A 12503-nucleotide genomic window follows, 5' to 3' on the forward strand; every position below is an offset into this window, starting at 1 on the left:
GTGTGTGTGTGTGTGTGTGTGTGTGTGTGTGTGTGTGTGTGTGTGTGAGAGAGAGAGAGAGAGAGAGAGACATATACCGATAACGGCATCCCTTATCTATCTGCAGAGATAAACGAGTGTCTATCGCAGCCGTGCCTGAATGGGGGGACATGCAGGGACAGAGTGGCCTCCTTCCTGTGTGAGTGCGAGGAGGGCTTCAGTGGGCCGCGCTGCCAAACCGGTGAGACTGACTCACTGTCATGCTGCTTTACAGCCCTGCAGGGAGCACTGGGAGTGTACGCTGTTCAAAGATGTGTGTGTGTGTGTGTGTGTGTGTGTGTGTGTGTGTGTGGGCTGTGTACATGCATGTTTTATTCAGTTGTTAAAATAAGTATGTGTGTGTATTTACATTGTTATGTTGGCTGTGCCGTTGGTTATGACTATGTTTTATACATACAGTACATACATCTGTTTGTTAACATATTGAAATGCTATTTTGTTTTGTGTGTGTGTGTGTGTGTGTGTGTGTGTGTGTGTGTGTGTGTGTGTGTGTGTGTGTGTGTGTGGTCAGATGTGGATGAGTGTCTCTCGGAGCCCTGTAAGTATGGTGGTACATGTGAGGACCAGCCTGGCTCCTACCTCTGCCACTGCCCACGGGGGCACACTGGACAGGACTGTGAGATAGGTAAGCATGGACCCACGACTTGGACACATGTCAGCACGTTAATTAAAGGTGTAGGTTTTTGAACATTCTAACATAAGATTCCGTTCCGCAACAATTGAAGGTTCTAAAATTCTATGTTGAATTCAATGAACCCAGATATTCTTTAGAACGTTCATTTCTTAACATTCCTGTCACACCGGTGTGACGGTACTCCTTTAAGGGTTAACCAACCGTCAGGCAGGCATTTGAAATATATATGCTGATGTACAGTATTCCATCATTGTGTTAGATGTACAATATTTGTATGTGTACTAATGTATTAATGGACCACAAGTCACAAGAGCTTCTTTGGTTGACTTGATACCTTTTCCCCCTCTCTCCACCATCTATTTTGTATTTATTTATTTTGATAGAAGGTCAACAGTAAACACCCACAGGTACACCTACACAAATATCCCTATCAACCACGCATGAAATATTCTGAGTATTCTCATTAAGGCCTGAATAAGGTGAGGGGCACAGTGCAGAAATCCAAATGAATCACACTAATGGAGACGTTTATTCCTCCTGCTACACAGGCATCTGAAGAGGCATTCCTGCATTTTAATCTGTGCTCATAACTCAAGTCCAAATATTGAACTGAGGTGTGTGTGTGTGTGTGTGTGTGTGTGCGTGTTTTTTCTCTCTTTCAGAACAGGACGGGTGTGTACCTAACCCATGCCTGAATGGAGGAGTGTGTCGAGTCTACAGGCGGTCCCAACGCTGTGTTTGCAAGGAAGGCTTCTTTGGCGACCGCTGCCAAATGTGTGAGTTGGACCTCTCATCGTGCTCTCTGTTGCAGGCGGGGTGCTGGTGTCCATGCTTGCTGGACTGCAGAGCTGTGTACTCCTTGGAGCTCTCTCTACATATGGCTGAATTGAAATTGATATCCTGGAACCAAGAGAAATGCTCAGTAATAACAATGTGCATGTGTCACCAATGGCTCTCTTTTCAGGATCAAGTCCTAGTCTCTCAGTCAGGAAACCCTTTAAAACCCTTTAACCGCATGCATGCAGCCTTTCCGGTGACTTCACTTCCAAGCATAGTCCAGCAGGGAGTGGTGGCGCAGATTTCTGACGATACTTGGTCTTTGTTGCCCCCTAGTGGAGAATCCATGTGCACTGCAGCCTTGTGGGAACAGGGGCCACTGCCGCAATGACAGAAGGGGGAACTATAGCTGCATCTGCAAAGTGGGACATACAGGCAGAGACTGCGAGAAAGGTCAGCTGTGGACATATGCTGCCAGTAACAGAGATATGAAGAAAAAAAACAGAATTTGTTTACTTTTATTGAATATCATAACTGTACTCTTTTCTTTGAACAACATCACTGAGTTTTTTTGCTTGTTATATATGAAAAGTGAAAATGCCAAAGAACGCTGCTAGAGTACATCTACAATTATGAGAGGTACTCAATAGTAGTGAAGTCGCTTGCTATGAAAATAGTTGAAGCTAGTACCCTCTGATATCATAAAAGACTATACTGTATGTTTTTTTGGGGCAGCCGTGGCCTACTGGTTAGGGCTTCGGGCTTGAAACCGAAGGGTTGCCGCTTCGATCCCCGACCAGTAGGAAAAATGTGGGCGGGGGAAGTGGTTGAGCACTGCTCTCCCATGCCCGCATCCAAGTCTGAAGTGCCCTTGAGCAAGGCACCTAACCCCTCACTGCTCCCCGAGCGCTGCTGTAGCAGGCAGCTCACTGCATCGGGATTAGTGTTTGCTTCACCTCCCTGTGTGTTCACTGTGTGCTGAGTGTGTTTCACTAATTCACGGATTGGGATAAATGCAAAGACCAAATTTCCCTCACGGGATCAAAAGAGTATATATACTTATAATTTTATAAAAGAGTATATATACTTATACTTATACTTTTATTTATTTATTCTGTTTTACTTTTTGTACAAGCTGATGTACAGCTCTTTTTCCATGCAGTGATCTAAAGTAACAAGTAACTACAGTAACAAGTTGTTTTAAAGCCTAACAAATGTACAGCCTTTGTGAATGTATGGCAGTAATGTGATCATGACCTCCCCTGTTCTCAGACCTGCTGCCTCCATCTGGTCTGCGTGTGTTGCGGGTGGAGGAGGACGAGGTGGAGCTGCGCTGGGACCAGCTGGACACGTCCGCAGACAGCCCCTTGAGCGGCTTCGCCGTGACCTACGCGCCGCTGGGCCGCGGGCCGCGCCGGAGTGACTTCCTGGAGAGGCAGCACTCCAGCTACCTGCTGCAGGGCCTGGAGCCCGGCCTGCTCTACAACATCTCCACCTTCTCCGTGCACCGTGGTGCCAACAACAACGACATCAGCCAGCCCGCCTTCGCTCTCATACGCACACGTAAGAGGGAGAGGGAGCGTCCAGGCAGTTTGTTTCAACACAGCGTTTCTGGGAAGACATGGTTTTGATTTCAAGAAAGCCTGTTTTTAATCAGCACGTCACTACAAAGCTTTTGTATCGATTTCACATCCATGACACTCAAGAAGCCTCATGTACTTTAGAAATATACACAATACTACGGTATTCAATAATATAGAGTAGTAAGACATTTTCATGGGTAGTTACTGATTTGTGTGTGTGCATGTGTGTTTGGGTCTGTGTATGTGTGTGTGTGTGTATGTGTGTGTGTGTGTGCGCGCGTGTGTGCGCTCATGTGTGTGTTCAGGGCCACGGAAGGCAGAGCAGCTGCAGGTGGTGAACGTCTCAGCCTCTCAGGTGTGGCTGCGCTGGCTGCTGCAGGCAGCTCAGGTCAGTCAGGTGCGCCTCTCCCTCAGCCCCTCCGACGGCACTGGAACCCGCACAGCTATCCTCAACAGCAGCGTCACAGAGTATGGCTTTAGGTGAGACAAAAACAAACTGCCTGTGAATGTGTGATACTACTTACACATTCATTTCTGTGTCAATACGTCAATAGAAAAAGCTCATGCAGGTCCGAAAACACGTACACATGCATTCTGAACTCAATCACTGCCACGCAACATAGAAATACTCACCACCAACACAACTGTGTGAATTAGTTAGTCAATTAATTACAGCTGACAGTTTTAATACATCAATTCTGCAAGACAAAGTCCTAAATGTAAGGTTAATAATTCATTGTGTCCCAGGCGTTGTGTAGCATTTTACTTGCCAACTTTGTTAAAAGTCCCATAATATTCCACTAGGTGGCTGTAGTATCCAGTAAAATGCAAGCTGCATTACTACATTTAGCCACTAGATGGTTTTAGCATACCACCAAATCAACTTTTTTCCAGACTGAAGCCTCCTGTACTCAATCAATCCTCACACCAATTAACTAGTAGTTCATTCATTTGTATTTTGTCTTCTATTGAGCAGTTCCCTGCTTCCAGGCCAGATGTACACAGTGGATGTGGTTACTCAGAGTGGTGTAAGACCTGAGGAGCTTCCATCAACAAGCCACTCTGCTGGACCACTGCTCGTTTGGACAAGTATGTCACCACATGTACACATTCATACACTCCACAGTTTTATATGGACATATACATGCACATATACATGCAGGGAATCCATATATTTACAAGAAAGAATCAAGAAAGAATTTGTCTTCATGTGACATACAGTATATTGATATAATGTACACGAAGTGCACATGTACTATATACAATTAAGTCTTGTATATATCATTAAACATTGACATTTCTATTGCTTACTCTCTCCCTCTCTCTCTCTCTCCCTTTCCATCCATCTATCTTTTTCAGGGCCTCTTCCACCCCAGAACCTCTCACTGGGTCATGTGACCCCCACTACAGCACAGGTCACATGGGACCGGCACCCCCGGAGTATTCCGGACGGTTTCGTGGTGAACGTGACCCGCGGCCTGAACACGAGAAGCCGGTACTTGCCCGACGGGAGACTGGGCAGCTACATGATCAGAGAGCTCACCCCAGGCCAGCACTACAGACTGGCCCTGACCGCCGTCCGAAACACTGGAGAGGAACACGTTCACAGCCTGCCCCAGCACCTGGCCTTTACCACCTGTAAGTACATCACTAGACAGGGCTTACAAGAGTATTGCAGCCACACTGGTTCAGTTGCATCTCTCCTGCATGTTAAACAAAGGGCTTGGTGATTGTAATGCGGGCAGATGACGTTCTACACTACGATGGGTGTGTGGCTATTCCTCTGTCCTGCAAACTGTTGCAGCTGCTAGGTGTTTCCTCATGTTAGCTGTGCTCTGTTAATTTCTTCCCATGGCAATCAACAACCTGGTGAACCTCTGTCCAGTGTGTCATTACCCGTTCACCTAATACTAAGATGTGTTTCGTAGACCAGGCGGGTAACAGCAGCAGGACACTGCTGAAATTGACACCCTGGATTGAGTATTGGCTGGCAAGCATGGAGGCCACACAGATGTAACTTCGCTTTTTGCAGCTTTCATAAACATATTCAGTTCTGACCTTGGGGAGGCTGCCAAACAGTTGCCTTAAGTGATGACGGCAAGGGCCTCTCCCTCCTCATGTGTGTGCGTGTGTGTGTGTTTTTTTTTTTACAGACTGATTGTATAAAATGTCACTCTGCTTTGAGTCTTTGCTTCTAAATATTCATTCGCACACTACTGTAACTTGATACAGGTGTGGATGGCAAGAGTTGGCAGCTCACAGTCGAGTCGAATATTATTGAGTTAAGAAGTGATGTCGGAGTCAACTTTGGAGAAATTCCCCAGGGAAAGCCATTGGCTCCTGGCTTCCGCCTGCTCCATATTGCAAAAATGTTTCCCATATGAGCACCGCAGCACGCACTGTCTCTGTTTTGTGTTCATCCTTTTGTGTTTGCACATGTCTGCTGGCCTACAAGAATTTTGTATGAGGGTTGTCGCACTTCAGGGTGATTCCTTGTGACTGTTGACATGGACAAAAGGCCATGTGTGAAACTGCAGTGTCACTTAAGCTGAAGTGAGTCATTGCACAATGGCGCAGTTGAACAGTGGCACGATCAGTAACACAAACACACACACACACACACACACACACACACACACACACACACACATAATGGCGCAGTTGAACAGTGGCACGAGTTTGGTAAATAATGCATATGTTCCCCACTAATGGGAAGCTGTGGTGGAAAATCATTTCCAATCAGCAAGTTTCCCATTCAATTCATGTCAAGCAGGCCACAGCATCTATAGATACACAGAAACAAAACCATTCCTAATAAGATCACCCGGTTTGTAAGTGTCTGTTCTGTCTCTCCTCTCTGACGCCGAAGCTGTCTGCATGCCGTACTGAGGTGGTCCCGGTCTTTAGGACAGCACTGGTTATGTCTGGGCTATAGTTATGTATGTGTTCTTGTGTTTTACATTTATCGGCAGTATGTCATGTGACATGCTTACAACTGTTCTGAATGTGAATGTGAATGCTTGTGTGGTGTGTGCATGGTGCATGTGTGGTGTGTAATGTGTGTGTGTGTGTGTGTGTGTGTGTGTGTGTGTGTGTGTGTATGTGTGTGTGTGTTACTAATATGAATCAGTGCCTCTTGATGAGCGGTGGACAAGGAGAGAGAGGCTGACGGAGACCACCGGAGGCCGCCCCACTGTCCGGCACAAACCTCAAGACGTGGGCGTGACAGAGGACAGGGAACACTCAGAGGAGCTGCCCAGGTAGGGCGGGGCACATGGGCATCATCCACAGAGCTGAACGTGAAGAATGACTGTTTGGTAACACTTTACTTGACAGTATCGACATAAGAGTGACATGACACTGTCATGAACACATGACACTGTCATGACACATGAACCCTAACCCTAATTGTAACCTTTAACCCTAATCCTAACCCTAACACTAACCCTAAACCTAACCTGTTATGACAAAAACCGAATGACACTTAATGACAGAAGCGCTATGTCATAAACGTTTATGACTTGTTTATGACACGTTCATGACAGTGTCATGTCACTCTTATGTCGACACTGTCAAGTAAAGTGTAACCGACTGTTTGAATCCACTAGCACGGGATAAGGTCCAGAATAAGAATAAGGATAATTGTAAGGTTCTGCCTGCACTCATCTGCTTGAGTGTCACAATGTAAAGGTCAAGATTAAAGTTCCGAATCAGTGCTGATAAATTGCTTTTCTCCGCTGCACTTCCTGGCAAATTGTGTTACGTGGCATTTTGCGTCAATGAATAAGAATTGTATTCACAGTTGAAGGAAAAACATTACTGCTATCTATTGAGATGTGGACATTATTACTATTTGGAAGGACCTTGAGAAAATTATGCTGTTGTACAATTAACTTTTTAACATGATTCCTTATAAAAAAAAAACCTTCCTGGGCAGGCTCCTAAGCAACTGCTGCCTCTAATTATGACATAATCAGCTTAACAGAGTCACAGGACAGGAAGGCATGAAGTCCTTTGATAAAGTGACAAGACCTTAGTTTAAAAAAAAAAATGCTATTCACTACTTCCTAAAATTGTTGAGAGAATTGCTTTAAAAACTTAAACTCTTTACCATGTTGTTAGTCGCTTTGGTTAAAAATGCGTCAGCCAAGTGTAATGTAATGTAATGTCATTTCTGCTCCTCTCTGTTCTAACACCAGGTACACAGAGCTGATTGATGGAAGGGGGAGGATAATGGCCAAGTTCACCAACCAGCAAAGGAACACGATCAGACACCGCCCCAGTGAGTGCCCTTCACAGAGGACACGCCGAGCCTGTGCGCACCCTGTTGACAAACACATTGTTGTCAGATTCCCTAAAAGTCTCTGAGTAGGATGCACAACATTGGCACGGATACCTTGATTGTGTTAAGCTCGGGCCCACACATACTCGTGAAGACTTGCTACCCTTAAATATCTTTGGATGTGTTCGGAAAGAATGTTTCAGGTGAATAAATCAAAGTGACTCTCTAACATTAAGCATGTTCATTTCATGTCAGGACCGGAGACTCCCGTCAAACTGGAGAAAATGGAGGAAACCACCAATAAAATCAGCCTGGCCTTGGAGATCGCTGAGGAGACGACCAAAAAGAATGCTGGTAGGTGTCAAACGCAGTGCAGTATTAAAGATGTGGGTGTGAGATCCATAGGTGGTATTTCTGGTCATGTAATTTCTCCCAGATGGAAGGAGGGAGTGAAGAGAGAGAAAAGTGAGCAGGGGAGTGAGAGGACTCTGAGATCTCTGAGGATATGTGTACCACATAAAATTCACCGTGGAAATAGGCATGCTTTACTGTTAATCCATCAATCATAGTTTCCCTTGTTTGGTTCACAGGAGGTTCAGAGGTTGGTTTAGTCACATTCTATGGAAAATGACTTCATAAAATATGGGAAATAAACCACAGAGTATGTGTGGGTGGGTAATAGAAAAAAAAGCTATTTTGTGTGGGAGAGCTTTAGATAGACAGATAAGTGTTTTAAAAAAAAAAAAAAAACATCACATCCATGCTTTTATTTGTCTAATTGCAACAAAACCCAAGTACTTCTATACTGCTGGGTACGATTTTCAAATGTTATCGTTACTTTCAACTCCAAATAATGCACCACTTTGGTATAATTTCCAGATTCCTTAATTGCTTAATTGCTTAATTGCCGTAATTGCCTGTGTAGCTAGTGAGAGCTGACAGGGGCGGTGGAATAAGGTCAGGAGGTAGTGGGGAAATGTAGTGCAGTGTGGCAGTCGGGGCTGTAACGTGAGCTCTGGCGAGCTTTTACGAGACTGACTCGCAGGCTCCTCTAACAGCAGCTGCTGTGTTTCAGAGCTGTCCAGGGACTGCCGGAGCAGCCTGCCCTGTCAGAACGGGGGGACGTGCGTCAAGGGCGGCGACAGCTACAACTGCGACTGCGCAACGGGCTTCAAGGGCAGACAGTGCGAGCTGTGTGAGTGTAACCTTTCAACCCGCCCTCCCCGAAGCACACACACACACACACACACACACACACACACACACACACACACACACACACACACACACACACACACACACACACACACAGGGATGAGGAAGTGCACAAAGGCAACAATATTCTTTTTCAGTCATTGAGACCGGTTAGCACATGGCAAAAAAACAAGAGTTATTTCCAGTACTTACTTCTCGCATGCAAAAAAGGCCTGACTTTAAACAGGAGATAAAAATCACTTCATGGATGAAACACACTCCAAACACATTTTGAAAAATATTTTTCTTCTAAATAGCTTGTTTTTCTTCTCTTTGCATACCCAAGAGAGAGAGATAGAGAGATTTCATTTTTTTAAAATGTACTCTTGTTTTCAACTGTTTTTTAATTCTTTTTTTCTATAATTATTATTATCAGTTACTTTTGATAGAAATGTATGCTTTGTAGAACGCTTTGGCAATATTGTGCACACATGCTCAATAAAGCACATGTCACACTTAATTAAGAGGCTTTTCTATTAGAGTGCTGCACTATATAAGTGCACTACCACATTAGAAAACCCAGGCACTGTCTCTAGAGAGAGCAATCATTAATTAAATTTTACATCCGACCCTACCTCCCAAATGCACTCCATCACTGAACACTTACAGTTAGCCTTGGGTCCATCCCTATTTGAACACTATAGCTAAAGCCATTCATCAGCCCGGATGAGGGCTAAACAGACCTCTCTTTCTCCCCCTCCCTCTCTATCCCCCCTAGTGAATCTAATGAAATATGCAGCTCAGGCACCAAGACCGATCGTGCTCACAGATGTAGAGTCTAGCCCCTTGTCTTCTATAATCTGATTGACTTTGTCTTTTTAAACCTTTACCACTTAACTCAGTGCACCCCTCTCATCATCTGTGTTTTGGTCTTGCCTCCAGTCTGCCAGAGAGTGCCACACCCATGCACCCGTCTCTACTCGGAGACAAAGAGCGTGCCCGTCTGGGAAGATGGAGTCTGCCATTACCTGTGAGTGGAAGGATCTCAATCCATTCATTTTTTTTCTTTTAAGGTGTACAGCCGTGATTATTACCATGCACCCACAGAGTAGATTGATAAGATTGAAAATGTATATGAATGGATTGTTTGTCTGGACAATTGAAGAATACAATATTGAAGAAAACAATACACCAGTATTTAAACTTCAAGCCTGAACGATGGCCAGTGTTCAGTGCGACTGAAAGTAATTTTTGCTGTAGAGAACTTCAATCTGACATCCGATACCGTATATATGAATGACATTTGTTTCAATTTATTTCCCCCAGGTACAAGAGAACATATAAAGTGCAGCAAGATGTTTGTTACAGAGAGATTTGTGAGCCTCAACTGCCAAAGAAAACAAGTGAGTCAGTCTGTCAATACAAATCAAATACAGCCTTTCAAACTCAATCATAAAATCAAAGTTCAACATTGACATCCTAGAATAGCTGTCTTGCAAACACATTCATATAACTAACTCAATGAAAAGCGTTTTAATGTTACGCCATTCCGTCTTCACAGACAGAAGAACTCAGAGGCAACAATAGTGGTTAGTATATTTTCATCAATTAATAAATTGTCATTACAAGTGATTCAACATCTTACCATTGCACAAAATCTTAAAAATATACTGTATACTATACATATGCAAGGATTACTTGAACCTAAATTAATGATCTTACTTTTCAGGGAGATTCTTCCTGCTCAGATCCAGAGATTTCTGGGTTCTCCATCCGTAGCCCCCACCTATGGTTTCCTCTCCAATTGCTTTGACTCGTGTGAGGAATCCTATCAGGCCTCTGGACACCTGAATTCTCAGACAACGATGGGTAGCCCTAGCAATGCCAAAAAAACGTTTTTTCAGACTACACTGATACGGAGTCCACACAAGGGGTAGAACTAAAACTCTGATGATGAGCGAACACTTCACAAGTTGACTGGATCAGAAGCATACCTCAGATGTCCATGCTGACACATTTGTAAAGGTACTCTTGTATGAAGTGGCAAGTTAGCCCCTCAGGGAAATTTCTAAGCGATTGCCTGTCCCTATTTCACACACACAAAAAAAGCAAAACAAAGTGCATCTCATACTTACCATCTAACCATATACCATCGATCTTGGTTTTGTCAGTGGGCAAGACCACTCATAAAAGATGTTATGAAGACTGGAAATTTATGTCAGAAACCTGTCTCTGTACACCAAACCTCCCTGTTAACTATCATGTAAATAGTGTTTATAGGCTGTTTTGTAGGTGAATATTTTAATAATAAAAATGTTAAAATGTGAATTTTTGTGTATTGTTCTTGTCATTTTTCTGTTATCTTTTGGTACCTAATTTACCCAGGTCAGTTAAATGTTAAATGTTTCATGTTGGGGCTGTTATCATGACCTCATGCATTATGAAGCTAAAACCATAATGCTTTTTTTATATCTGAAATGTGCAGTTCAGGTAAGTGCCACAAGATGTCTCGTCATGTCAAAGGAATATTCCAATCCACTTTTTGCATTGGATGTACGTCTATTTCCCAGGGGTTCTATAATTATCGCATCATATTCAGAGGTATTGTGTAGCAATTTTGAACCATCCGAGTTATTGTCTGTTCTTTCACCTTACCGATTACTGTTACTCATTATTGATAAAGAACAATTGAATAAATGCCACACTAATATAGGCTGATTGGTATATTTTACACACAAATGTAGAGTTGATGTTTTGAAATAACTATGGACTTGGTGCCATAATGCCTACGTAGAAAAACATCCATATAGATTATGCCGTATCTGGCAAGATGGACTGGGTGGTTTCTCCTTGTAGCCTAACAATTCAAACAGTGTTTTAATACGAAAACAGAATAGTGTGTGTGCGGTATAGTACTTTTGGTCCCGCAATTAGGCCATATAGTCAGGGGGCCTATGTGGTTTCTGTGGGATTGAAATGTTAATTTTTGGAGAGTGGTTGGACTGTCTTTAGAGGTCATTGAACATGGAGAAAAATTATGTCTCCATTTTATTTAACCTGTTTTAACCCCTATTTTTGTGAAATTGTATATTTCACTATATTTAACACCATAAATTTCACAAAAAGTTCACAAAACAGTTATTTTACAGTGAATAAAGTTAAACAGTGAATAAAGTTCTAAACAGTGAATAAAGTTCACAAAACAGTTATTTTCTTATTTTCAACAGTATGATTGTATGTCAGTATTATGATTGTATGTCAAACAATTAGAGATAAGATCAATAACCAATCAGTTTCACCAAATACACATACTCCATTGCTGAAAGATAGCAAAATCACAGATGAGACCTCAAACAACATTTAATTCATTTACATATACACAACATATTAGATCTCACCTCCACAATTTCCTCATCAAAATCTACAACTAGTCTAAACCCTATTTGTACTCACCTTCTTAAGACTGGTCTCCCCTTCCTGGATAATGTTTTGCTCTAGATTATAAATAATTCTATCAGGGCATGTACCGCAGTCGTTTAAGACATCTGTTATTAAGCCTTGTATCGATACCGGTCCTCCTGTATCAATACTGGGGCCCCCTGTTTAGCAGATGATACATAACTATACCTCTCCATAAAACCTGTTAAATTAACCCCGTTAGCCAAACTTGACACATGTATAAGAGATATAAAGACATGGATGACAAATAATTTCCTGCTTTTGAACTCAGATAAAACAGAAGTCATGGTTTTAGGTTCTAAAAAGATGAAGGATATCCTATCCACATCACAGGCTACATATAGTGATCTTCCACTGACCTCATCCACAAGTGTTAAAAACCTGGGAGTTATAATTGACCAGGACCTAGCACTAAGTAATCACATAAAACAGATCAGCAAAACTTAATTTTACCATTTAAGGAACATTTCAAAGATAAGGAAGTCCTTATCCTTACCAGATGCCGAGAAATTAATGTTTTGTCATCTCAAGGATA

The 12503-nt window shown here is 42.9% G+C and overlaps 1 protein-coding gene across 1 annotated transcript in view; it reads left to right on the forward strand.

Moving 5' to 3' along the window:
* Positions 1 to 10837, forward strand: part of sned1 (sushi, nidogen and EGF-like domains 1) — a 48741-nt gene extending 37904 nt beyond the window's left edge. The window contains exons 17-32 of the mRNA XM_042057923.1: positions 107 to 220; positions 551 to 664; positions 1336 to 1449; positions 1787 to 1903; positions 2723 to 3013; positions 3339 to 3513; positions 4010 to 4122; positions 4393 to 4671; positions 6164 to 6293; positions 7233 to 7315; positions 7571 to 7669; positions 8391 to 8510; positions 9452 to 9539; positions 9836 to 9912; positions 10071 to 10098; positions 10239 to 10837. Of these exons, the coding sequence (XP_041913857.1) occupies positions 107 to 220; positions 551 to 664; positions 1336 to 1449; positions 1787 to 1903; positions 2723 to 3013; positions 3339 to 3513; positions 4010 to 4122; positions 4393 to 4671; positions 6164 to 6293; positions 7233 to 7315; positions 7571 to 7669; positions 8391 to 8510; positions 9452 to 9539; positions 9836 to 9912; positions 10071 to 10096 (1940 nt within the window). The 3' untranslated portion in view covers positions 10097 to 10098; positions 10239 to 10837. The remainder of the gene's footprint in view (positions 1 to 106; positions 221 to 550; positions 665 to 1335; positions 1450 to 1786; positions 1904 to 2722; positions 3014 to 3338; positions 3514 to 4009; positions 4123 to 4392; positions 4672 to 6163; positions 6294 to 7232; positions 7316 to 7570; positions 7670 to 8390; positions 8511 to 9451; positions 9540 to 9835; positions 9913 to 10070; positions 10099 to 10238) is intronic.
* Positions 10838 to 12503: the final 1666 nt, after the last annotated feature.

The sequence above is a fragment of the Alosa sapidissima genome, chromosome 12 (genome assembly GCF_018492685.1).
Source record: "Alosa sapidissima isolate fAloSap1 chromosome 12, fAloSap1.pri, whole genome shotgun sequence".
Classification (NCBI taxonomy): Eukaryota; Metazoa; Chordata; class Actinopteri; order Clupeiformes; family Clupeidae; genus Alosa; species Alosa sapidissima.